At 28.8% G+C, this 27799-nt stretch overlaps 3 protein-coding genes across 6 annotated transcripts in view; 1 reads left to right on the top strand and 2 right to left on the bottom strand.

Moving 5' to 3' along the window:
• LOC135130681 (uncharacterized) overlaps positions 1-27799 on the top strand; it is a 203592-nt gene that overhangs the window by 82659 nt on the left and 93134 nt on the right. The window lies entirely within an intron of this gene.
• Positions 3236-4889, bottom strand: LOC135130450 (sterol O-acyltransferase 1-like). Of its 2 annotated transcripts, none has more exons than XR_010280777.1 (6): positions 4852-4889; positions 4635-4796; positions 4436-4522; positions 4234-4367; positions 3742-4179; positions 3236-3694 (listed from the first exon to the last, which is right to left on the bottom strand). XR_010280777.1 is itself a non-coding variant. In XM_064057836.1 (6 exons), the coding sequence occupies exons 1-6, from the start codon at positions 4884-4886 to the stop codon at positions 3257-3259; spliced, it is 1356 nt and encodes a 451-aa protein (XP_063913906.1). In that variant the 5' UTR covers positions 4887-4889; the 3' UTR covers positions 3236-3256. The 2 variants fall into 2 exon arrangements, 1 of the variants encoding a protein (XP_063913906.1); XM_064057836.1 differs by having other exon boundaries at positions 4436-4584.
• LOC135130286 (sterol O-acyltransferase 1-like) lies at positions 25089-26910 on the bottom strand. 2 transcript variants are annotated; one of them, XM_064057648.1, is made up of 7 exons: positions 26793-26910; positions 26672-26726; positions 26454-26624; positions 26249-26397; positions 26069-26202; positions 25577-26011; positions 25089-25527 (listed from the first exon to the last, which is right to left on the bottom strand). In XM_064057648.1, the coding sequence occupies exons 2-7, from the start codon at positions 26680-26682 to the stop codon at positions 25093-25095; spliced, it is 1335 nt and encodes a 444-aa protein (XP_063913718.1). In that variant the 5' UTR covers positions 26683-26726; positions 26793-26910; the 3' UTR covers positions 25089-25092. The 2 variants fall into 2 exon arrangements, with proteins under 2 accessions (XP_063913718.1, XP_063913717.1); XM_064057647.1 differs by having other exon boundaries at positions 26672-26709.

The following is a 27799-nucleotide window of genomic DNA, read 5'->3' as shown; positions in this document are numbered from 1 at the left end:
ATTTTTCATTATTTCGATTTTTTAAATTTTAGATTCAAATTTTCAATTTTTCGGTTTGCGATTTTTCAATATTTCGATTTCTTGATGATAGACTGTTCGTGTTTCAATTTCTTGATGTTTGGGTTTCACGATTTTTCATATTTTCGATTCAATTTTTCGAAATTTTAATTTTTTTGATTTTAGTTTCTTTTATTTATCACTTTTTCGATTTTTAATTGATTTTACGATTTCTTGCATTTTCGATTTTTCAAATTTTGGATTGTTCAATTTCTCGATTCTCAAATTTTTCGACTTCTCAATTTTTCAGTTTTGAGATTTATCAATTTTTCGATTTTTCAGGTTTTCATCGATTTTTCAATTTTTCGATATTTATTTATTTATTTATTTAACAGAGAAATTACAGAGTAGAGGAAAAAAAAATCCAATGGGTACTCTATACAAATTAAACTAAATTTTAAAGTTAACTATTGAAGGTAACAGTGTTGCGATTTTGCAATTTCGTGATTCTGCAATTCCTGGACTCTCTAAGTTTTTGATTTCTCTATTTTTCAATTTTTCGATTTCCCAATTTCCCTGTTTCAGTTTTGGGAGTTGTCAATTTTTCGATTCTTCAATTTTTCATCGATTTTTCAATTTTTAGATAGTACAGTTTTGAGATTGTTCACTGTTTCGATTCTTCAAATTTTCGAGTTTTCGATTTCTCGATTTTTTACTTTTTCCATTTTTAAATTTTAGATTTTTCAATTTTTTGATGTTTTGGTTTATCGATTTTGTAATATTTCGATTTTTCGACTTTTTGAATTTTCGATACCAGATTTTTCATGTTTCAATTTTCGTTGTTTTGATGTTTCGATTTCTAGATTTTTCAATTTTCGATATTTTAATTTTTCAAATTTTAAAATTTCAGGTTTTTCGATTTCTCGATTTTTCAGGTTTTCAATTTTTCGAATCTTTATATTTTAGATTATTCACTTAATTAATGTTTCGATTTTGCGGCTTCTCGGTTTTAGATTTTTCGATTTATCAATTTTACAATTTTCAAAATTTTTGATTATGTATTTTTGAATTTTTCAGTTTTTCGATTTCTCAATTTATCAATATTTCTATGCGTCGATTTTTCGATTGTTAGATTTCTCCATTTTTGATGATTCAATTTTTCGGTTTCTCAATTTTTCCATTTTCCGATTTCCGTATATGTCAGTTTTAGGAATCATCAATTTTTCCATTCTTCAATTTTTCGTTATTTCAGTTTTGGGATTTTCCACTATTTTGATTTTTCAAATTTTCAATTATTCGATTTTTCAATTTTTCAATTTTTGTATGTTTTGGTTTCTCGATTTTTGCAATATTACGATTTTTCAACTTTTTGATTTTTCGATTCTAAATTTTTCATGTTTGAATTTTCGAATTTTTGATGTTTCGATTTCTAGATTTTTCAATTTTTCAATATTCTAATTTTTGAATTTTTAAAACTGTAGATTTTTCGATTTCCCAATCTTTCAGATCTTCAATATTTATATTTTTCAGTTTTTCGAATCTTTAAATTTTAGATTATTCAGTTATTTCATGTTTCGGTTTTTCGCCTTTTCGATTTAGATTTTTCTATTTTTGATGTTTCAATTTTTCGCTTCTTCGATTTATCGTTTTTCTTTTAGTTTTCAGTTTTTTATTTTTCTTAATCTCTAACTCTTCGTTATTTCTCGATTTTTTGATGTTTCGTTTTCCGATGTGTCAGTTTTTCAATTTTTCCTTTTCTCGGTTTTTCGACTTTTCGGCGTTTCAGTTTTGAATATTTCAGTTTTTCAATTCTTCGCTTTTTAGATTTTGGATTTTTCGATATCACGGTTACTTTCGATTTTTCAATTTTGGTATTTTTCATTGTTTCGTTTCAATTTTTTGATATTTGGGTTTCACGATTTTTCAATTTTTGGATTCTTCAATTTTTCGAAATTTAATTTTTTTTAATTGTAGTTTTTTTTTTATTTTTCACTTTTAGATTTTTAATTGATTTTACGATTTTTTGATTCGATTTCTCTCATTTTCGATTTTTCAAATTTTGGATTGTTCAATTTCTCGAATCTCAAATTTTTCGACTTCTAAATTTTTCGGTTTTGAGATTTATGAATTTTTTGATTCTGCAATTTCTCGACTCTCCAAGTTTTCGATTTTTCGATTTCCAATGAATGAGTTTCTAGCTTTTTAGATTTTTCGACTTTTCGGCTTTTCAATTATTAAATTTTTCGATTTTTGAGTTCTTTAGTTTTCGATTTCCCAATATTCTCAGTACATGCTTAGCTTGAATTGTTTGTTTGTAGATCGAAAGAATGTGTCAATTATTCAAAATTTTAATTTTTTTAATTTTAATTTTTTTTATTTTTCACTTTTTCAATTTTTAATTGATTTTACATTTTTTTGATTCGATTTCTTGACATCTTGGTTTTTCGAGTTTTAAAATTTTGCATTTTTCGATTTCTGGAATTTTCGATTTTTCAAATTTTGGATTGTTCAATTTCTCGATTCTTAAATTTTTCGACTTCTCAATTTTTCAGTTTTGAGATTTATCAATTTTTCATCGATTTTTCAATTTTTCGATATTTCAGTTTTGGGATTTTTCACTATTTCGATTCCTGAAATTTTCAATTTTTTGCTTTTTCGATTTTTAAACTGTAAATTTTTCAATTTTTCAATGTTTCGGTTTCACGATTTTCCAATTTTTCGATTCTTCACTTTCTCGAAATTTTAATTTTTCTTTTTTTTAAATTTTTGGTTTTTCGAATTCTCAATTTTTCAGTTGTTCGATATTTTTTCTATTTTGGAATTTTTTGATTGTTTTTCGATTTCTTGATATCTCGGTTTTTTTTCGACTTTAATTTTTCAGTTTCTGAATTTTTCAACTTTCCGAGATTTTGGATATTTGGATTAAAAATAAAAGTTCGATTAAAATTTCCACCACAGTTTGATTTTAATTATACTTTTTAAAACAGCCGTTTTTAGATGCGTTGATGATGGATTTTTTAAATAAAAATTGTTGGAGAAGGTTTTTTAGTTATTTCAGTCAAAATTTACTTTTTACGGTTGGAACATGATAAATACAATAATGTCTGGTAACAGTTTTTGTTACGTTAAGCAAATCCTAGTTTTTGTGAGAAGAACGAGTCAACATTATTTAACTATTTTTGGTATACGTTTAATATTTGCCCATTGTATAGTGAATTTTATTTCATGTTTGTAGAGATTAAAGATAGAATAGTTTTATTTATAAATTAATACAGTTACACGTAATAAATCTGGGCACATAAAATTCCAAACCAGTAACATTTTCACTTACAGGACAGTTGAGACGTGCGAAAAATTCGATTGTGAATAAGTGTACCTGAATACAGAACCCTAAAGCTAAACTATACAAAACTAGCAAATTTCCCCAGCGCACATCAAGTAGATTTATTACAGCGAACACAGCTCCAGTTAGTAAAAACAAAACTAAATGAACAGGGAGAAAAAATCTAAAAATGTTAAAAAGCACCCACTCGTGGACCACTGCAGAGACAACGAACACTGTAAATTTAGCAGCAGTTTCGTTTTTCAAAACAAACGTTTCGTAGACGTCTCTGAATATAAACATATACAACCATTCATGAACTAGCACGTTCCAGGTCCTGTAGAATTCTGAAAGAGACTTCGAGTGCCACCATTCCTGAAAAAAATACAGTTACTAAATAAAAAATCTATTTCTGGTTTTACCTTATAGAACATTCTGTCTCCAAATCGAAGCATTTCAGCGAAAGCATTTTGCGACGCGTGCAAAATAGTGTAGAAAGTGGATAATAAAATAAAAAATCCTACGACGACGTGGGTAAAAACAGGGGTTATAATTTCACCCAAAGCAAATTTTCGTAGACATAAACCGCGAAACGAAAGGAACAAAAACTTTTGTCCGACCAGGCTGACCAACCACATTGTGGCAAAAATTTCCCCAAAGTTGTACAACACGAATTTCCATCGAATATGGCTTGTTCGGGGATAGTCGTCTTGGTAAATCATCGTCGGAGCGAACAGAAAATATAGAAATTTTCCAAAATTTGGAATTTGGAGAGAGTCGTCGTTGCTGTGTTTTTCGAAAGCCAAAACACGAGGTGCGTTGGTGCGTATGAAACTATGTTGTTTCATCAATAGTCTCACCTAAGTACGATAATAGTTAGTTTTTTTATTTTTTACTTCCAATGATGTTGGTACTTGTTCTATAAAAAGAACGGCGCCGGAACACATCGAAAAGCTCAAGAGGTTGCCGATTACTTGCAGACCATAGAGGAAACCAAAATAGTAGACAATTAACAAGGAAATCCATAGTGTGTCCCACAGTTTTGTGCCTACGGGGTAAACCTTGATTTTTCAAAATTTCAATTCTCTCAAACAGTGTGATCTTTTTGGGTTTTACCTGTAGGTTTCAGACTTGTTCGAATCCGTGCCCAAATCATAAAACACATATAATTCACACAAGCCAAAACGTTCGAAGTGGACCAAACTAAAATAACAAAGTGAGGTTTATCAAACCCTAACCATATTAGTCGAAACCCCAAGTATGAACTGAAGAAAGTGTGTTAAAATATTATGTACATTGAAAAATTCGTACTCACCTTCCGCCTAGCATAAAATCGTCACAAGCTGTGTAGGTTAACATAGCAATGAACATCATAACAAAAACATTATATAGGGTCTTCCAATCGTCACTGTTTTTGAATCTGGTAATTAAGGGCGAGTCCCTAATTTTGAATTCTTTCATAATCCAGATTTTTTTCCTAAAAGGGTTAGGTTAGTGTTCGAATGAAAAAAAAAACGTATCGGAAAGAATACCTAACATCCATTTTACTCTGACCTGTACAATCCATATACTCAACTGTCATCAAAACATACAAATAGTCTTATGTCGTTGGGTTTTTATGGATATTTTTATGACTGTTTGAAAAACAAAAAATTGGTGGTGGGGTTCTAGATATCCAAGATCATTGTTTTTGTTGTTTTAGTTATTCAGTTTGTGGAATTTTGACTTTTCGGACGATTTAATGTGATTTTTTGAAAAATATTTTGTCGTTTTGGCATTGAATTGTGTGCTTGCAAACACTCTTTGTAGCGACTATTTTTAATTGTTTACCTTAATATTTCCAATTTTTATTATATTTGTTCTAAAATGGCTATTTGTAGATGCATTAATGACCATTTTTTAAGTAAACATTTTCAGCAACGTAGAAACTACACGATTTTGTTATACTTACTTGAACTTTGGTCAAAATTACATAGAAATAGAAATGTCTTAATTTAAATTTGATGTTTTGGATGCAATTGTGTACCAGTGATGCAAAAAAATCTTCTTTTTAAAATATTTAATAAGATTAGTAAAAAATATAAGCAGTCTAGTTATTTTTTTTTTGTACTCCAATAATTCCAAACAAAGAAGTACGAAATGGTCACAAGGATTTAAAAACTAGTAATTGAACTCAATTTATCCATAAGACACATGGGAAAAAATTAATAATAGGCGTCGTAAAATAATCCAAAAGTATGTACTGTTCAAACATTTTTTGTGTAACTAACTTGCAAATATGTATTTCTGCATTGTTTAAATATTTCTAGACCATAAAACCTCATTGTTGTAAAATTGTTTAAGTTCGTCTGGAGATATTTTTCGTCGTTGTGTTCAGAAACTTATATACAGTTTAGAATATATTTAAGGGCGTCGTTTGCATAAATGGGGAGTAGGAATGGTCCCGTGTATGAGCCCTGATGCACACTCTAAGTTACTAAACTCGATTTAGAGCAATAATTATTTATTTTTTATGAAATAACGTACTCCTCCCGGTGTGGTTTATGAATCCGTGTTGAGAAACATTGTCCAATTTAATTTAAAATTGCAAAATCGAATGCTTTGAAATATGTCAAACATTTAAGGTTATCGATAGCATGGTATTTCATTAATCAAAATTTATCCGTTCATACCCCCTCAGGAATTGAACTTATAATTTTGTCGAATAAATGTAACTTTTCTGAATTTGTAGTTTATGAATCTTGGACATCGACATTTTTGGAAAAAAAAATCAAAATATGATGATATAAACATTTTTCGGTTTCTGAATTTTTCGCTTTTTCCACCCCTCGATAATGTTTCGATATGTCAGCGTTGAGATTTTTCAATTTTTCGGTTGTTCAATTGCTTCAATTATTCAAATTTTCGATTTCTGGGCTTTTTCATTCTTCAGTTGCTCAATTTAATTGACACCAGCAGACACAATAGTGATATATTGTAATTAGGGCACTAATAAACATCAATTTTACGATTTTTCGATTTTTGTTTTGCAAATTTTTCATCTTTGGTTTTCTCAATTATCGATCAATGGATTTTTTGATTTTCGCATTTCTCGATTTTTCGACAGTTCGATGTTTCGACTTTTCAGTTTTTCAATTCTTCAATTTTTCGATTTTACCACTTTCATTTTTCAATCTTTTGATGTTTCGGTTTCTCGATTTTTCAAATTTTCAGTGTATTTTAATTCTTCGAGTTTCAAAATTAAAATATTTTCAGTTTCTCAATTTTTCAATTTTTCAGTTCTTCGATTTTCTGTTTATCAATGTTTCGATTTTTGAATTTTCAATATTTTGATATTTCAGTTTCTCGATCTTTCGATTATTAAAATTTTATATTTTTCGATTTGTCTGTTTTTCGGTTTTTTAATTTGTGGATTTTCCAATTTTTAATTTTTCGATTTCTCAATTGTTCGATGTTTTAATTTTGGTATTTTTCAGTTTCTCGATTTTTCAATTTTTCTTTCATTTTTCAATTTTTCGACTTTTCGATTTTTCGATGTATTTTAATTTTTCGATTGTTCAGTTCTTCCATATTTCTATTTTTCAAATTTTTGAATTTGTAAATTTTAGAATTTTCATAATTTTTGGGGTTTGGATTTCTCGATTTTTCGATTTTTCAATTTTTCTTTTTCTCAATTTATCGATGTTTCCATGTTTCGATTTATGGATTTTTCTATTTTTCTGCTTTTCGATTTTTCAATTTTTCAATGTTTCTTTTTTCAGTTCCTCGGTTTTTCAGTTTTTCAATTTTTACGATTTTTTTAAATTTTGGATTTTTTTATTTCTCGGTTGCTCTATTTTTCGATTTTCCGATTTTACATTTTTTCAATATTTTTTCTTCAATTTTTCGATTTCCCAATTTTACATCATTTTGCTTTGGAATTTTTCAATTTTTCGATTTTTTTTTTAAGTTTTGGATTATCGATTTCTCGGTTTTTCTATTTTTCTACCTTTCGATATTTCAATTTTTACTCTTAGAATGAATTTCATCAATTTTTCTATTGTTTGATGTTACAATTTCTCGATTTTTCATTGTTTCAGTTTAGGAACTTTTCAGTTTCTGGATTTTTCAGTTTTTCGATTCATCAATTTTCCGATTTTTAAATTTTTGCAATTTTTTAAATTTTGGATTTTCGATCTCGGTTTTTCCATTTTTCGACTTGCCGATTTTTGAATTTGGAGTCCTAGATTTTTTAATTTTTCAATTTTTCGATTTTTTTTATGTTTCGATTTCTCGTTTTTTCAGTTTTTCGATTAGTCATTTTGTCTTCCATTTTTCAATTTTTTGACTTTTCGATTTTTCGATGTATTTTAATTTTTCGATTTTTCCGTTCTTCGATATTTTTAGTTTTCAAATTTTAGAATTTGCATGATTTTGAGGTTTGGATTCCTCGATTTTTCGATTTTTCAATTTTTTTTTTCTCAATTTATCGAAGTTTCCATGTTTCGATTTTTTGATTGTTGAATTTCTCGATTTTTTAATTTTTCGATTTATGGATTTTTCTATTTTCTGCTTTTCGATTTTTCAGTTTTTCAATGTTTCTTTTTTCAGTTCCTCGGTTTTTCAGTTTTTCAGTTATTCAATTTTTCAATTTTTACGATTTTTTAAAATTTTGGATTTTTTGATTTCTCGGTTGCTTTATTTTTCGGCTTTTCGATTTTTCATTTTTTAAAAATTTTTTCACAATTTTTCGATTTCCCAATTTTACGTCATTTTGCTTTGAAATTTTTAAATTTTTCGATTTTTCAACTCTCCGATTTTTCAATTTTTGCGTTTTTTTAAGTTTTGGATGATCGATTTCTCGGTTTTTCAATTTTTCTACCTTTTCGATTCATCAATTTTCCTGTTTTTAAATTTTTGCAATTTTTTAAATTTTGGATTTTCGATCTCGGTTGAATCTTAGAATGAATTTTATCAATTTTTCTATTATTTGATGTTACAGTTTCTCGATTCTTCATTGTTTCAATTTTGGAACTTTTCAGTTTCTGAATTTTTCAGTTCTTCGATTCATCAATTTTCCGATGTTTAAATTTTTGCAATTTTTTAAATTTTACATTTTCGATCTCTGGGTTTTTCCACTTTTCGATTTTTGATTTTGGAGTCCTAGATTTTAATTTTTCAATTTTTTTGATGTTTCGATTTCACTTTTTTTCAGTTTTTCGATTCTTCAATTTGTCTTCCATTTTTCGATTTTTCGATGTATTTTAATTTTTCGATTTTTCAGTTTTTCGATATTTTTATTTTTCATATTTTCGAATTTGTAAATTTTAGAATTTTCATTATTTTGAGGTTTGGATTTCTCGATTTTTCAATTTTTCTTTTTCTCAATTTATCGAAGTTTCCATGTTTCGATTTTTTGATTGTTGAATTTCTCGATTTTTTCATTTTTCGATTTATGGATTTTCCTATTTTTCTGCTGTTCGATTTTTCAATTTTTCAATGTTTCTTTTTTCAGTTCCTGGGTTTTTCAGTTTTTCAATTATCCAATTTTTCAATTTTTACGATTTTTTTAATTTTGGATCTTTTGATTACTCGGTTGCCTATTTTTCTGTTACTGGATTTTTCAGTTACTCGATTCATGAATTTTCCGATTTTTACATTTTTGCAATTTTTAAATTTTGCATTTACGATCTCTGGGTTTTTCCATATTTCAACTTTTCGATTTTCGATTTTGGAGTCCTACTAGATTTTTTTAATTTTTCAATTTTTCTATTTTTTTGATTTTTCGATTTCTCTTTTTTTTGTTTTTCGATTCTTTAATTTGTCGATATTTTACTTTTCCAATCTTTTAAATTTAAAATTGTTGGATTTCTCGATTTTTCCGGATTTCGATATTTCTATTTTTCAAATTTTCAGTTTTTCGATTTTAGGATTTTTTGATGTTTCGATTTCCTGACATCCCGATTTTGCGGTTTGAAGATTTTTTCGACTTTCTGATTTTTAGATTTCCCGATTTTTCAAAGTTTTCGATTTTTCAATTTTTCATAATTTCAATGCTGGGAATTTTGAATTACTGAATTTTTCAGTTTTTCAGTATTTCTCATTTTTTTATGTTTCGATTTGTCGATTTATCAAGAATTCAATGTTTCGATTTTTCAATTTTTCGATTTTTTTCATTTTCAGTTATAGCTTTTCGATTTTGGTCTAGGTATTTCGGTTTCCCAATTTTTCGACTTCTCGACGTTTCAATTTCTCGAACTTTGATGTTTCGATTTTTGCGAGGGAAGTCGTAATGACTGAGCAAATTTTTAGAATTAATTTCCTTGTGTTTATAGATTTAATTATTTATTGCATAGGACGTGCTAAAACCCAATTTTTATTCTTATTAAATACAATCGCATGTAATAATTAACAAATCTAGAAATAGAAAACTCTAAATAAAAATTAAAACAATAGCTATTAATACTAATTCAAGATTTCTATGAACGCACTAATAATTGTGATTTAGATTGTAACAAATTTTCAAAATGTCATTCATGTTCAGTAAAGTCTTTTATTTTAACCAAGTGGGCATGCCAAATTAAAAAAAAAAAAAAATCCACGAAGGTAACTGACGGATTCAGGAAAAAGTTTTATATTTTACTCTCTCACAATGAGAATGTTTTATTACAGTCAATTTTTATTGTAGGAGACGTAATAAGGACCGAAATTGTAGCGATATTAATAGAAAAGACATTTTATTTTTATTTGATACAACCACACGTAATAAATCTAGGAATATAAAATTCCATACTAGTGACATTTTCATTTAAGGGGCAATTATCGAGTGCGTAGCTTTCAAGCGCAAATAAATTAGCTTCTATGCTTAAACCTATGGCCAGACCATACAAAAATAGCAAATTTCCCCATTGTGCACCCAGAATACCCATTGCGCCAAACACAGCTCCAGTTATTAAAAAAATAATTAAATTAATGGGTAGAAAAAATCTGAACACGTTAATCATCGTCCATTCGTGGACCACCGCAGACAAGAGAAAAACCACGAAACTAGCAGCTTGTTTATTTTTTGGAATGATCACCTCGTAGACTTCTTTGTATACGTATGTGTACAACCAGTCCTGTACTAAGATGTTCCAAGTTCGATGGTAATCTGCAAGTGATTTTGAATTCCACCATTCCTATAAAGATTTAGCAATTTAAAACATTTAAGGGTGGTTTTATACCTTGTAGAACATTCTATCTCCAAATCGAAGAATTTCGGCAAACACGTTCTGAAAGGCGTGCAGAACAACGTAGCATGAGAATAAAGTAAATGTAAACCCTGGTACAACATTAGTAAAAATTGGGGTTATAATTTCACCCAAAGCGAATTGTCTGAGGCATATGTCTTGAAATGTAGACACCAAGAACCTCTCCATTACGATAGCGGAGAACCACAATACTGCAAAAATTTCTGCAATGTTGTAAAGCACAAACTTCCAACGAATATGTGGAGTTCGAGGATATTCGTCTCTGTAAATCATAGTTGGAGCAAACATGAAATAGAGAAATTTGCCAAAACTTGGTAGTTGTAAATTAGTTTCTGTGTGCATTTTGACTAGTAGTACTTGAGGTACGTTCGTGCGAATGAAAGCGTGCTGTTTCATTAACAGTCGTACCTAAAAATAAAAAATTAATTGATTTTCTAGATTGTTCGTCGTCTCTGTTCATATTCATGGTACGCAGGTTATTCGGGTTGGAAAGTGAATTGGGATTTACTTCTGACGTTTGGTTTATGGGTTTTAGATTTTCTCAGGACTACAGAAAAGAAACAAGAGGGAACAAAATACAATATTCTTCGACGTTATTTAAATGTAGAAACTTCCTATTGATATAACAGATCTCTGTGTTCATATTTTCAAAACGTCAAGTTGGTTTTCTATTAGTTATTAGTTTTGCTAAGTCACATATTAATTTTAAAAACAATTCTGTCAAGGTCCTACTTATCTGCATCTAGTCTAATCACATAATAACATTAATCAATTATACAATTTACATATCACCTCGACCAATAGGAATTTACCTACTATTACATACATTTAATGACTTTCGTTTCGTTATCAAATTACAATAAATTCTGCGTAGGTTAGTTTTTTTATTTATGCAGTTATTTAATTTTATGTTGTATCATGTCGAATATCACTTTCTTATGATAATTATTTTCTTGAGCGGCCATTGACAATCCAAAAAGTTACGATCAAGCGATTCACTAGCGAGTCTTATACCTACACCTGAAATTTTAGCTCCTGCAAAGGAATTAATCGAGGAGCTAGTACTTGTCAAGATAAGACTGATTTTGGCAGATGACATATCCTCTAAAAAAATAAGGGAGGGTGGGCGGGGCGGCTAGTACTTGCAAAGATAAGACTGATTTTGGTAGATAACTTATTCTTCGAAGAAAATAAAGCCTGGCGCTAGTACTTGCTAAAAATAAAAAAAAAATAAAATTCCAAAAATGACAAATTGAAAAATAGGATAAATGAGCAATCGAAAAATTGAAAAAAATCAAATCTTATAAAATCGTATTCAAAATTCCAGTTTTCATTTTTTTTTTAGTTTTTAGATTTTTCAACTTTTGAATATTTCATTTGATAATAATTTGTTCGACAATTTTGCAGTTTTTAATTCCAGTCTTTTGATTTTTCAAGTTCTCAAGTTAAAATCTTTCTCTTTCACGATTTGTCATTTTTCGATTTTTTAACTAAGAGAACTAATTTATTCGAACCGAAAATTTGAAAAATCGAAAAATCCAAAAATTGAAAATTACAAAAAAATTTTTCAGATTTTTTAAAGTTACGGTAAACATGGCAATCGCTGATCAACATTACTTTTTATTCCCTTCTAAAAACTGGGTGACAAAAAATCAAAAATCGAAAAATTAAAAAATAAACATGTATTTTCTCGACATTTTTAAAAATCAAATAATTGAGAAATCGGAAAACTGCCAAAATTCTAAAATTTATAAATCGAAAGCTTTTTTCAATTGCCCAAAGAAATCAAAAATCGAAAGACAGATCAAAAAATTGAAAATGTAAAAAGGGAGAAATTAAAAAATTCGAAAGTTGAAAAATCAAAAAACTGAAAGACTACTAGTACTCAACAACTTACTAACTAACAAAGGGCGGGTGGCTGGGGCTAGCACTTGCCTAATAATTTACCCTCTAAGAAAATAAAAGGCGGGTGGGCCGGGCTATTATTTGCCAAAATAAGACTCATTTTGGTCAATGACCTACTCTTCTAAGAAAATAAAGAATAGGTCATCTGCCAAAATCAGTGTTATTTTGGCAAGTATGAGACTGATTTTGGCAAATGACATATCCTCTAAGAAAACAAGGGTGGGTAGGCGGGGCTAGTACTTGTTATAATAAGACTGAGTTTGGCAGATGACCCACTCTTCTAAGAAAATGAAGGGTGGGTGGGCGGGGCTAGTACTTGTCAAGATAAGACTGATTTTGGCAGATGACTTATTCTTCTAAGAAAATAAAGGTTGGCGCTAGGACTTGCTAAAAATAAAAAAAAATAAAAATCAAAAAATGACAAATTGAAAAATTGGATAAATGAGCAATCGAAAAATTGTACAACTGTTTAATCGGAAAATCAAAAACTGAAATATCGAAAAATTGAAAACGAGCAAATCTTATAAAATCGAATTCAAAATGCCAGTTTTCATTTTTTTTTAATTTTTAGATTTTTCAACTTTTGAATATTTCACTTGATAATTTGTTCGACAATTTTGCAGTTTTTAATTTCAGTCTTTTGATTTTTCAAGTTATAAGTTTACAATTTTGAAAATTTTTAATTTTTAATTTTTCAAGTTCTCAAGTTAAAATCTTTCCTTTTCACGATTTGTCATTTTTCGATTTTTTAACCAAAAGAACAAATTTATTCGAACCGAAATTTTGAAAAATCGAAAAATCCAAAAATTGAAAATTAGAAAAAAAATTTTCAGATGTTTGAAAGTTACGGTAAACATGGCAATCGTTGATCAAAATTACTTTTTACTCCCTTCCAAAAACTCGGCGACAAAAAATCAAAAATCGAAAATTTAAAAAAATGCGCATCTATTTTCTCGATATTTTTGAAAATCAAATAATTAAGACATCGGAAAACTGCCAAAAGTGTAAAATTAAAAAATCGAAAGCTTTTTTCAATTGCCCAGAGAAATCAAAAATCGAAAGATTGATCAAAAAATTGAAAATTTACAAACTAGAAATTTAAAAATTCGAAAGTTGAAAAATCGGAAAACTGAAAAATCTAGTAGTACTCAACAACTAACGAACTAACTAACAAAGGACGGGTGAGTGGGGCTAGCACTTGCCAAGTAACCTATCCTCTAAGAAAATAAAAGGCGGGTGGGCCGAGCTAGTATTTGCCAAAATAAGACCCATTTTGGCCAATGACCTAGTCTTCTAAGAAAATAAAGAATCGGTCATCTGCCAAAATCAGTGTTATGTTGGCAAGTATGAAACTGATTTTGGCAAATGACATATTCTCTATAAGAAAACAAGGGTGGATAGGCGGGGCTAGTACTTGTTTACAATAAGACTGATTTTGGCAGATGACCCACTCTTGTAAGAAAAAGAAGGGTGGGTGGGCGGGGCTAGTACTTGTCAAGATGAGACTGATTTTGGCAGATGACTTATTCTTCTAAGAAAATAAAGGCTGGCGATAGTACTTGCTAAAAATAAAAAAAAAATAAAAAATAAAAAAAATCACAAATTGAAAAATTAGATAAATGAGCAATCGGAAAATTGAAAAAAAAACAAATCTTGTACAATCGAATTCAAAATTCGAGTTTTCATTTTTTTAGTTTTTAGATTTTTTAACTTTTGAATATTTCATTTGATAATAATTTGTTTGACAATTTTGCAGTTTTTAATTCCAGTCTTTGGATTTTTCAAGTTTTGACTTTACAATTTTAGAATTTTTTGATTTTTAATTTTTCAAGTTCTCAAGTTAAAATCTTTCCTTTTCACGATTTGTCATTTTTCGATTTTTTAACTAAAAGAACAAATTTATTAGAACCGAAATTTTGAAACATCGAAAAATCCAAAAATTGAAAACTATAAACAAAATTTTCAGATGTTTTCAAGTTATGGTAAACATGGCAATCGCTGATCAAAATTAATTTTTACTCCCTTCCAAAAACTCGGCGACAAAAAATCAAAAATCGAAAATAAAAAAAAATAGACATCTATTTTCTCGATATTGTTAATAATCAAATAATTGAGAAATCGGAGAACTGCCAAAATTGTAAAATTACAAAATCGAAAGCTTTTTTCAGTTGTCCAGAGAAATCAAAAATCGAAAGACAGATCAAAGAAATGAAAATTTATAAAGTGAGAACTTGAAAAATTCGAAAGTTGAAAAATCGTACAGCTGAGAAATCCAGTAGTACTCAACAACTAACTAAACTAACAAAGGGCGGGTGGCTGGGGCTAGCACTTGCCTGATAATCTACCCTTTAAGAAAATAAAAGGCGGATGGGCCGCTCTAGTATTTGCCAAAATAAGACTCATTTTGGCCAATGACCTACTCTTCTAAGAAACTGAAGAATAGGTCATCTGCTAAAATCAGTATTATGTTGGCAAGTATGAGACTCATTTTTGCAAATGACATATTCTCTATAAAAAAACAAGAGTGGGTAGGCGGGGCTAGTACTTGTTAAAATAAGACTGATGTTGGCAGTTGACTTATTCTTCTAAGAAAATAAAGGCTGGGTGGGTGGTACTAATACTTTCTAAAAAATAACAAAAATTAATAATCAAAAAATGACAAATTGAAAAATTGGATAAATGAGCAATCGAAAAATTGTACAACTGTTTAATCGTAAAATCAAAAACTGAAATATCGAAAAATTGAAAAAAAGCAAATCTTATAAAATCGAATTCAAAATTCTAGTTTTTTTTTCGGTTTTTAGATTTTTCAACTTTTGAATATTTAATTTGATAACTTGTTCGACAATTTTGCAGTTTTTAATTCCAGACTTTTGATTTTTCAAGTTTTGACTTTACAATTTTGGAATTTTTTGATTTTTAATTTTTCAGCTTCTGAAGTTAAAATCTTTCCTTTTCACGATTTGTCATTTTTCGATTTTTTAACCAAAAGAACAAATTTATTCGAACCGAAATTTTGAAAAATCGAAAAATCCAAATATTGAAAATTAGAAACAAAATTTTCAGATGTTTTAAAGTTACGGTAAACATGGCAATCGCTGATCAAAATTAATTTTTACTCCATTCCAAAAACTCGGTGACAAAAATGAAAAATCGACTGATTTTGGCAGATGGCCCACTCTTGTAAGAAAATAAAGGGTGGGTGGGCGGGGCTAGTACTTGTCAAGATGAGACTGATGTTGGCAGTTGACTTATACTTCTAAGAAAATAAAGGCTGGGTGGGTGGTACTAGTACTTGCTAAAAATTAACAAAAATTAAAAATCAAAAAATGACAAATTGAAAAATTGGATAAATGAGCAATCGAAAAATTGTACAACTGTTTAATCGGAAAATCAAAAACTGAAATATCGAAAAATTGAAAAAAAGCCAATATTAAAAAATCGAATTCAAAATGCCAGTTTTCCTTTTTTTTAGTTTTTAGATTTTTCAACTTTTGAATATTTCATTTGATAATTTGTTCGACAATTTTGCAGTTTTTAATTCCAGTCTTTTGATTTTTCAAGTTTTAACTTTACAATTTTGAAAATTTTTAATTTATAATTTTTCAAGTTCTCAAGTTAAAATCTTTCCTTTTCACGATTTGTAATTTTTCGATTTTTTAACTAAAAGAACAAATTTATTCGAACCGAAATTTTGAAAAATAGAAAAATCCAAAAATTGAAAATTAGAAACAAAATTTTCAGATGTTTGAAAGTTACGGTAAACATGGCAATCGCTGATCAAAATTACTTTTTAGTCCCTTCCAAAAACTAGGTGACAAAAATCAAACATCGAAAATTAAAAAAAATAAATATCTATTTTCTCGATATTTTCAAAATTAAATAATTGAGAAATCGGAAAACTGCCAAAACTGTAAAATTAAAAAATCGAAAGCTTTTTTCAATTGCCCACAGAAATCGAAAATCGCAAGACAGATCAAAAAATTGAAAATTTAAAAATGAGAAATTTAAAAATTTTAAAGTTGAAAAATCGGAAAACTTAAAAATTCTAGTAGTACTCAACAACTAACTAACTAACAAAGGGCGGGTGGCTGGGGCTAGCACTTGCCTAATAATCTACCCTTTAAGAAAATAAAAGGCGGATAGGCCGGGCTAGTATTTGCCAAAATAAGACTCATTTTGGCCAATAACCTACTCTTCTAAGAAAATAAAGAATAGGTCATCTGCCAAAATCAGTGTTATGTTGGCAAGTATGAGACTCATTTTTGCAAATGACTTATTTGGTATAAGAAAACAAGGGTGGGTAGGCGGGGCTAGTACTTGTTAAAATAATACTGATTTTGGCAGATGACCCACTCTTGTAAGAAAATAAAGGGTGGGTGGGCGGGGCTAGTAAATAAAAATAAAAATCAAAAAATGACAAATTAAAAAATTGGATAAATGAGCAATCGAAAAATTGTACAACTGTTTAATCGAAAAATCAAAAACTGAAATATCGAAAAATTGAAAAAAGCGAATCTTATAAAATCGAATTCAAAATGCCAGTTTTCATTTTTTTTTTAGTTTTTAGATTTTCCAACTTTTGAATATTTCATTTGATAATTTGTTCGACAATTTTGCAGTTTTTAATTCCAGTCTTTTGATTTTTCAAGTTTTAATTTTACAATTTTGGAATTTTTTGATTTTTAATTTTTCAACTTCCTAAGTTAAAATCTTTCATTTTCACGATTTGTCATTTTTCGATTTTTTAACAGAACAAATTTATTCGAACCGAAATTTGGAACAATCGAAAAATCCAAAAATTGAAATTTAAAAACAAAATTTTCAGAACAAGACACTTCCATCGTTATGTTTTGTTATCTCAATAGGACTTCGTAAATGAAGAGTTTGTATATTCTGTAACCGCTTGTAAGCAAGAATATCTATCCAAATACCGTAATTTAATTAAAGAAACATAAGAAGCGTTTAGGCAACCAGTTATACACATGTGTGTGGCCAATGTGTGATCTTTGTCATGCGTCCTTGGGCATTTAGTACAGATCTTCGTACAGTTAAATCTGAGAGGCGGCACGTTTACATGACCTACTGCGACCCTATAATCATTTATAGAAACCCTGTATTCTAATTTTAAATAACGTCGAAGAATATTTTATGCCTTTGGTGTGTATTCTCAGATGACTATTTGATATAGGATTAGTTATGTAAATAAGTGTTGAGGTAAGTCTAAATCTACAAAAAAACGAATTTTATAGTGTACATTTTTTCTCGATTCTAATAGTTTTAATTTGGTGAAAAAGTCATGTAATTTTGTTCTCTCTTATTCCTTTTCTATGGTATTGAGAGAGTTTATAAACAAAACGAAACGTTAACATAAACACCAGAAGTAAATCCAAATTCAGTTCCCAACCCGATAACTTTCGTACGACAAAAAAAGTAATATTAGGTCGTTCCGGGCGCCGCTAAATTTTTTATTTTTGATTGGATCTATTAGAATTCGGAAGTTCTGGGCTGTAACTTTTTTTTCTATAGCACATATCGAAATGTTTATAATTTTATTTTACTGCCTAAGACGGCTGCTTTCAATAATAAATATAAGTACCCTACGTGAACAAGCATCAAAATCAAAAATCATTTGTCGGCTCATTGTTAGTTTATTAAACGTTGGACCGGTATACGTACTTGCTCCGCAAAAATAAAAGTGGCAGAACTTTTTCCAAACTTGACAGTGTGTCCTAGTGTTTGAAGGCCGTACAGAAAATAAAAATAATAAAGAAATGAAATCGTGATCCATATTTTGTCCCATACTTTTTGTCCTAAAACCATTTCGTTGTGAGGGGTAAACTATTCATTTAGTAAAATTACCTTCAGGTTCCAGAGTTGGTCGGACCTTGGCCCAAAATTTAAAACATGCGTAACTTAAACAAGCCAAAATGTTTGAAATAAACCAAAATAAAATGGCCAGATCAAGTTTTTTGAAACCTATCCATATTAAATGAAGAGACAACCGTACTCTGCCGAAAATGCGATGAAAAATAATAACAGAAATAAAGTTGACAAAACTACTCACTTGCCTGTTTTCGTGTACTCGTCAAAACCATTGTACATTAACAAAATGGCGAATGTCACAACAAATATGTTATAAATTGTTTTTCCGTCTTCGCTGTTTTCGAATTTGGTGGTAAGCGGTGCGTCTCTTATTGTGAACTCTTTTTTGGACGATTTCTTTTGGACGCCGTTCCTAAAATATTTTTGGATAAATATGCCACTACGATGCTGAAGACTTACTTTATTTCCATTTTGAAACTGAATGTTGTGTTTGTGGCCGGAATTGCAGTGAAAATTGGTAGACTAGTTATTTTAATGCAGGAATAAACAGTTGTTATTAAGAAGAAAATTCAAGAAGTCTAGTCTAAACTTCTCTGACTATGAGTCGGTAGTTTGATAACTTTATGTGTAGTTTGATACTAAATACATGTGTAATTTCAATGCCAGTAAATACGTTGCGATTAGGCCGACCGGTTTTCACTTTGTTTTTTACATGCAATTATGTCGTTTTTTTTTTATTTGTTTAATATTAGTTAAAAACAGCTTAAATATTTCAGGTTTCTTTTTTAATTTTACTACAAACATGTATATATTGGAAAATTTGTTGTTGTAATAACAATGTTTATTTGTTCAATAGGAAAGTATATACTGGGTGATTTTTTAAAATTTTTGATCCAGTCCAAGTTTACTAGAAAATAAAGAGATCAAGTGAACATGAACTAGTATTTTTCAAAGTTCTTGTGACTAAGGTACATATATGCTCTATTTTGGTGATCTGAATATTTTTATTGAGAATCTAAATCTAATGTTATCCTATGTAATAAAAAATAATAATATAATTTTGATTGGAGATTTCAATGTTAACTTTGATAATAGCAGAAATAGTCAAACACAGCTAGTGGTAAATTGCCTTTCATCATTTAATTTAATACAAACTATATTTCAACCAACGAGAGTTAATTCGAACTTAGACAATATGTTCACAAATATGCATAAAAATTGTTACGAGACAGTAGTGTTTGATCCAGTTATCTCTGACCATAGCGGTATATGTGTTACATTTTCTTTACAAGAAACTGCAAACTTGATAAAAGGTAAAGTATCATGTAGACCAGTCACAAAGGCTGGCATGTATAATTTATACAACTCAATTGAAAGGGCTGATTGGTCTTTCATTGATGATATATCTTTGAACTGTAATGAGAAATTTAGTAAGTTCCATAATATCTTAGTTATGACGGTTCAGAATTCCTTTCCCATAAAAATATTACCTTATAACAATTTAAACAGACCGAAAATACAATGGTTTAACAATAATCTTAAAAATATGCCAGAGAAGTTACATTTTTTAAAAGAACTTTATAATTTAAACCTAATATCAAAACAAGAATTCAATAGTTACAGAAATAAATACCGTTCTGAGTTGGCTAAAGCAAAAAAAACAGCGCATGATAATTTTATATTAAAAGCTGACAACAAACATAAAGCAGCATGGGATATCATTAAACCCCAGTCAGTACAATTACCACCCACAAATGATTTGACATCCAATGATTTTATAGATTATTTTACTAATGCTCCGGGAAATATTGTAAAAGACTTGCCTCAATGAAATTTTGATCCATGTAATTATATGTCAGTTGTTAATACTTCTCAGTTTAAGTTCAAGGAAATAACATTTAATGATCTCAGACAAATTATTTCTTTAATAAAAAATAGTAATAGTAAAGACGCCTATGATATAAATGCAAAAATGATAAAAGTTTTAACTAATGTAATAATAATTCCACTAACAAAGCTTATAAATCTATGCTTACGAGAATGTGTATATCCGGGTGTTTTAAAACTCGGAAAAATAATTCCTGTTTTCAAAAAAGGTACGGATAATCTAAAAAATTATCGTCCAATATCCATAATTCCAACAATTAGTAAAATATTTGAAATAATTCTCAAAAATCAAATAAATAATTACTTTGAACAAAACATGTTATACTGTCATAATCAGTATGGATTTAGGAAGAACCACTCAACTACAATGGCAGTCAATAAAGTAGCGGAAATTGTGTTCAACGCATTTAGTAAGAAAGAACATGCCTATGCAATATGCCTTGATCTAACTAAAGCATTCGAATGTGTCGCACATGATTTACTGTTAAAAAAACTGGAACTTTATGGATTCGATAGTTCAAGTCTTTTATTGTTAAAATCATATTTTACAAATCGGTACCAGTATGTAAATTATAAAAATGCAAACTCAACACGACAATTAATAAGATATGGTGTTCCTCAAGGTTCTGTCTTGGGTCCCATCCTATTCCTAATATTCATCAATGATTTACCAAGCAGTTCTTTCATGACGAACTTTATTTTGTTTGCAGACGATACGACACTAGCGGGTAGTAATCAGGATGTAAAGAAATTAATAAACGAAATTACTCAAGCAGAGAATGAAATCAATACTTGGTTCTTGTCCAATAAATTGTGTAGGAATGAGAGTAAGACTCAAAGATTATATTTTTCTTTACGAGAGCTGGATACTGTTGAGGAAACAATTAATATGCTAGGGATAATATTGGATAAAAAAATGACTTTTGAACAACATATTGTTAAGTTAAGCAAATCAGTATCAAAAAGAATCTACACACTTCGCAGGCTACGACTAGTTGTGTCTGAAAAAACATTAAGAGCAGCTTATTTTGGATATATTCATAACTGTTTATCATATGCAATTTTAGTATGGGGTCATTCTCATCATTTCTTAAAATTATTTGCTATCCAAAGAAAATGTATTCGCATTATAGCCGGGTTAAATTATAGAGATGACTGTAAATTTAAGTTTACGGATATGTGAAACATTTTTTGTAATGATTATCACGAAATATATTATTATTATTATTATTATTATTATTTTGAATTTCTAAATTACAAACGAAACTATAAAATGTCAGTTAGGAGTATTTGTAAAAATGTTATAAAACAAATTCTATATATTAACAGGAAGTGAATTTAGAGTTCGGATTTTTCTACCGTATTTTGCATATTTTTCAATATAGTGTGGTTTGAAGTTTAATTTGTAGTTATTCAAAATTAACAGAACAAAAAATCGCGGAGAAATACCATAGACTTGAATTTCATCCTAGACATCAATGGAAAAAAAATAGAATTGTAAATAAATAATTTTTCGAATGTTCTACCTTTTGGGTTTTTCAGATTTCGATTTCGCAATTTTTAGATATTTCAGTTTTGGTTTTTTTTTTCATTTTTCGATTTTTTAGTTTTGGATTTTTCGTTTTTTCGATGTTTCCAACTTTCAGTTCTTCGATTTTTCAATTTTTTGAGCTTTAAGATTTGGGTTTTTCAGTTTTTTAATGTTTGTCGACGTTTCGAGTTTTTGACTTCTCGGTTTTAGATTTTTAGAATATTTGATTTTTCAATTTTTCTATTTGTCGGTTTATCATTTTTGTTTGTTCAGTTTCTCGATTTTTCAATTTTTCAGTTTTTCGAATTGTTCGTTTTGTTGGTTGTAAATTTTTCAGCTTTTAACTTTTCGTGTTTGGAGTTCTGGTCATTTTGATTTCTCAATATTTCAATTTTTCGACTTCTTGGTGTTTCGTTTTCCGTTTCTCGATTTCCCAGATTTTCGTCATTTCATTTTTGGAATTGATCTATTTCTTTTTCTTCTTTCTCAGTCTTTCGATTCATCTGATATCGGATTTTCCATTTTTGCGATTTTTTAAATTTTGGATTTTCGTTTTCTTGGTTTTTTGATTTTTCGACTTTTCGATGTTTCGATTTCTCGATTTTTAAATTTTTCATTTATTTGATGTTTCGATTTCTGAATTTTTCAAGTTTTCGATTCTTCAGTTTTTCGATATATTAATTTCTTAATTTTTTAGATTTAAATTTTTCAATTTTTTAATGCTTTGATAGGCCTCTTTCAATTTTAAGAATTTTTCAGTTTTTGATATTTCAGTGTTTTGGTTTTCCAAAGTTTCGATTTTTAGTATTTTAATTTTTCGATTTTTCAAATTTTAGATTTTTGGATTTTTCCATACCTCGATATTTCTATTTTTCAGGTTTTGGAATTTTTTAATTTTGGTTGTTCAGTTTTTTGGTTTTTCAATCTTTAGATTTTTTAAATTATTGATTTCCCGATTTTTCGATTTCTCGATGTTTCAGATTTTGAATTTTCACTTTTTCAATTTTTCGAGACTTCCCGGCTTTTCGATTTGCCAATTTTTCGATTTCCCACTTTTTCGATTTTTTTTAAATTTCACATTTTTCGATGTTTCAATATTTCGATTTTACGAATTTTTAATGTTTAAAATTCTTGAGATCTCAATTATTCGAATATCAAAATTTTTCGACTTTTCGATTTTTAGATTTCTTGATTTCTCAAACTTTTGATGCTTCGAATTCTCGATATTTCATTTTGGAACTTTTCCATGTTTCAATTTCTCGAGTTTTGAACTTTTCACTTTTGAAATTTTTTAGTTACTCGTTTTTCAGTTTTTCCATTCGTCAATTTTCCGATTTTCTAATTTTTGCGATTTTTTTAAATTCTGGATTTTCGATTTTTCAATTTTTCTATTTTTAAATTTTAGATTTTTGAATTTTTCAATTTCTCGAAGTTTCGATTTTTAGTATTTCAATATTTCTAGTTTTCAAATTTTTCAGTTTTCAACTTTTCGTGTTTGGAGTTTTGGCCATTTCGATTTCTCAATTGTTTTTATTTTTCGACTTTTCGTTTTTTCGATTTCTCGATGTTTCAGTTTTTGAATTTCCAATGTTTCGTTTTTTCGGTTTTTCATTTTTGAGATCTTTCGGTGTTTCGGTTTTCCAATTTTTTGATGTTTCGATTTCTATTTTTCGATCTTCCGATTTGTTTTTCTGTTTCAGTTTTTCGATTCATCAATTATCCGATTTTCCAATTTTTGCGATTTTTTAAATTTTGGTTTTTCGATTTCTTGCTTTTTCGATTTTTCAATTTTCCGATTTTTCAGTGCTTCGGTATTTCAATTTTTCGTTTTTTTTTTCAATTTTTCGATTTTTCAGTTTTCGACTTTTTGATTTTTAGATTTTTCGATTTCTCGATATTTCAGTTTTTGAATTTTTCAAAGTCTCGATACTCGGTTTGTCGAGTTTTGGACTTTTCGGATTTTCAGTTTCTCGATTTTTTAGTTTTTTGCTTCCTAATTTTCCGATTTTCCAGTTTGTGAGATTTTTTAAATTTTGGATTTTCGATTTCTCGGTTTTTCAACTTTTTTTATTTTATATTTTTCGATTTTCCGGTGTCTCGATATTTCTAATTTTCAATTTTTGGAAAGTTTTACATTTTGATTGTTCAGTTTTTTGATTTTTCAATGTTTCGCTTTTTTAAATTATTCATTTTTTCGATCTGTTGATGTTTCGATTTTTTGAGACTTTTCTTCTCTTCGATTTCCAAATTTTTCGTCGTTTCAATTTTTTTTTTGATTTTTTAGATTTTTGATTCTTCAATTATCCGATTTTCCAATTTCTCGGTTTTTCGATTTTTCAACTTTTCGATGTTTCAGTTATTTTATTGTCAAATTTTAGATTTTTGACATTTTAGACTTTTTTATATTTGGATTTTCAGTTTTTCATTTGTTATATTATGTATTTTATTTATTATACATATATTTTGATTTTTCGATATATTAATTCTCCAGTTTTTAAAATTTCAGATTTTCCGATTTCTCGATTCGATTTTTCAGTGCTTCGATATTTCTATTTTTTAATTTTTGATTGTTCAGTTTTTTGGTTTTTCGATATTTTAAATTTTACATTTTTCGATATTACGATTTTTTGATGTTTCAATTTTTTGTTTATTTTTTGAATTTTTGATGTTTCGATTTCTCGGTTTTTCTTAAGTTTTCAGTTTTTATATTTTAAATTTTCGGTTTCTCGATTTCCCGATTTTTCCATTTTTTCATTTATTCGATTTTACTTTTTTTTTATTTCGATTTTTTCTTTTATGTATCGATTCCCTGTCATCTCGGTTATTCGATTTTAAAATTTGTCCACATTTTGATTTTTAGATTTCTCGGTTTTTTAAGTTTTCGATTTTTAATTTTTCAACATTTCAATTTTGGGAATTTCCTAGTTTCTCAATTTTTTGATGTTTCAATTGCTCGTTCTTTCCATTTTTTAGATTTTTGTGATTTCTCAGTTTCTCGATTTATCGATGTTCCTACACATATTTCAATTTTGCTATTGTTTGATCTTTCGATATTTCGATTTTTAGAAAATTTGTTGATCTGCACTTCCGGTGTCAGAGAAAAACCTTCAAACATTTTTTTTTTTTTACTTAACATGGAACATATTTCAAACAACATCTGAACGACTCATTTAACATCATTTTGTGAATTTTTCGTACACTTAAGTATATTGTTAAAGTTCAAAGGAAGTGCTGAACTCGAATCCTTAATTCATTATTTTACAGAAACTGTAAGGTCGGATGTGGGAATAAATAATATGTTTCTAGTTTCTTCAACAGCTGCAGTTGCTGATGCATGTTTTTTTTTATTTCAGTTAATAGAAGAAAAAGTTAATAAAAAAATACTAAATTTATTTTTATTTAATACAACCGCATCTAATAAATCTAGGAATATAAAACTCCATACTAGTGATATTTTCGTTTAAGGGACAATTATCGTGTGCGAAAGTTTCAAGCGCAAATAAGTTAGCTTCAATGCCTAAACCTATGGTAATCCCATACAAAACTAAAAAATTTCCCCATTTTCCATACGAAATATCCACTGCGGTGAGAACAGCGCTAATTGTTAGAAATAGAATAAAATTAATAGGTAGAAAGAATCTGAACACGTTAATCATCAACCATTCGTGGACCACTGCAGACACGAAGAAAACCACGAAACCAGCAGCTTTTTTATTCTTTGGAATGATCAGTTCGTAGAATTCTTTGTATATGTATGTATACAACCAATCCTGCACTAAGATATTCCAAGTTCGATGGAATTCTGCAAGCGATTTTGAGTGCCACCATTCCTAAAACAACACTTGATTGAAGTAAAAAAAAATAGTGTTGGTTTTTTACCTTGTAAAACATTCTGTCTCCAAATCGAAGAATTTCGGCAAACGCGTTCTGACATGAGTGCAAAACACCGTAAAATGAAAGTAACATAAATAAAACCCCCGGTAAAATATTACTAAAAATTGGGGCTATAATTTCGCCGAGAGTGAATTGCCTGAGGCATATGTCGTTAAATCTAAGAATCAAGAACTTTTCCACTATAACAGCGTAGAACCACATTGCTGCAAACATTTCTGCTATGTTGTGAAGCACAAACTTCCAACGAATATGTCGAGTTCGAGGATATTCGTCTTTGTAAATTATAGTTGGAGCAAACAGGAAATAAAAAAATTGCCCAAAATTTGGCAATTCTAAATTAGTTTCGGTATGCATTTTGGTACGTAGGACTTGAGGCACGTTTGTGCGAATGAAAGCGTGTTGTTTCATTAAGAGTCGCACCTAAAAATAAAAAATAACATTGTTTGATTGATTGACCGTTGTGACCTAGAGACGTACCTGTTCCATAAAAATGAAAGTGGCAGAACTTTTGCCAAACTTGACAGTGTGTCCTATTGCTTGAAGACCGTACAGAAATAAAAAATAATAAAGGATCGAAATCATGGACCAAATTTTGTCCCATACTTTTTGTCCTAAAACCATCTCTTTTTGAGGGGTAGAGTAGTTTTTGAAAATTACCTTTAGGTTCCAGAGTTAGTCGGACCTTGGCCCAAAATTTAAAACACGTGTAACTTAAACAAGCCAAAATGTTTGAAGTACACCATACTAAAATGGCCAGGTCAAGTTTTTTGAAACCCAACCATATTAAATGAAAAGACAACCGCACTCTGCAAAAAATGCGATGAAAAATAATAACAGAAATAAAGTTGACAAAACTGCTCACTTTCCTGTTTTCGTGTACTCGTCAAAACCGGTGTATGTTAACAAAATAGCGAATATCACAACAAATATGTTATAAATTGTTCTTCCGTCTTCGCTGTTTTCGAACTTGGTGGTAAGCAGTGCGTCTCTTATTTTGAACTCTTTTCTGGGCGATTTTTTTTGGACACCGTTCCTAAAATATTTTTGGATAAATATGTCACTACGATGCTGAAGACTTACTTTATTTCCATTTTGAAACCAAATGTTGTGTTGTCTTTCTGGAAATGACAAAAAACTGTAAAGAGAGCCGGAATTGCAGTAAAGATTGGTAGACTAGTTATTTTAGTGCAAATCGGTTTACCTTTGTTTTGAACAGGTGTTACTAAGAAGAAAATTCAAAAAGTTTAAACTCCTTCGACTCTGAGTTGGAAGTTTGATTCACTTTGTGTGCAGTTTGAGACTAAATGTGTATAATTGGTTCAGTGTCAGTAGGTAGATATGTTGTTGTTCTTAGGCCGACCGGTTTTCGATTTGTTTTTTATATGCAATTATCTCGTATTTTTTTATTTATTTAAAATCAGGTAAAAACACTCTAAACGTTGAGGTTTATTTTTTATTTTGCTATATACATATATTCGAAAAATTGTTGCTGTGATAACAATATTTATGTATTCAATAGGCAGCGGGTTATAATTTTTGATCCAGTTCAACAGTAGCAGTTCATGAACTAGTATTTTTCTAAGTTCTTGTGACTAAGGTACAAATATGCTCTATTTTGAATTTCTCGACGTTGCGATTTTTCGATTTCTCGGTTTTAGATTTTTCCGTGTTTCCTTCAATTTTTTGTATTTGTCGATTTATCAAGATTCTGATATTTCGATTTTTTTATTGTTCAGTTTCTAAATTTTTCAGTTTCTCGAATTATCGATTTTGTTAGTTGTAAATTTTTCAGCTTTTAACTTTTCGTGTTTGCATTTTCGGCCATTTCGATTTCTCAATTTTTCGATTTTTCGACTTCTCGATTTTTTGATTTCTCGATATTTCAATTTTTGAATTTTCAATGTTTCGATTTCCCAAATTTTCGTCATTTAATTTTTTGGATTTTTCTATTTCTTTTTCTTTTTAAGTCCTTAGATTCATCAATTATCCTATTTTCCAATTTTAACGATTTTTTAAATTCTGAATTTTCGATTTCTTGGTTTTTCGATTTTTCGACTCTTCGATGATTCAATTTGTCGATTATTTGATGTTTCGATTTTTCAATTTTTCGATATACAGGGTATTATTGAAAGGTACGTACAAGAAAATTCACAGTTCTTCGCGAAGTTTAAGAAGTCTGAATAACTTATTTTGTGTTATCAAAATTAT

This window comes from Zophobas morio, unplaced genomic scaffold (assembly GCF_036711695.1).
Source record: "Zophobas morio isolate AGI-343-1 ecotype UQ-CSIRO unplaced genomic scaffold, CSIRO_AGI_Zmor_V1 ptg000017l, whole genome shotgun sequence".
NCBI lineage: Eukaryota > Metazoa > Arthropoda > Insecta > Coleoptera > Tenebrionidae > Zophobas > Zophobas morio.
Note: the sequence above shows the minus strand (reverse complement) of the source record. Positions and strands in the feature narration are given on the sequence as shown.

Bases quoted from the DNA above. Each gene is read 5' to 3' on its own strand.
- LOC135130286 (XM_064057648.1), bottom strand. The intron at 26,398-26,453 runs GTGAGCAGTTTT...CATTTTTTGCAG, and splicing joins GAGTACACGAAAACAGGAAA to AGTGCGGTTGTCTTTTCATT. The intron at 26,203-26,248 runs GTAATTTTCAAA...AGATGGTTTTAG, and splicing joins ACTAACTCTGGAACCTAAAG to GACAAAAAGTATGGGACAAA.
- LOC135130450 (XM_064057836.1), bottom strand. From the start codon at position 4,886: ATGGATTGTACAGGTCAGAGTAAAATGGATGTTAG. The intron at 4,585-4,634 runs GTGAGTACGAAT...CACTTTCTTCAG, and splicing joins GATTTTATGCTAGGCGGAAG to TTCATACTTGGGGTTTCGAC. The intron at 4,368-4,435 runs GTAAAACCCAAA...TTTACCCCGTAG, and splicing joins AACAAGTCTGAAACCTACAG to GCACAAAACTGTGGGACACA.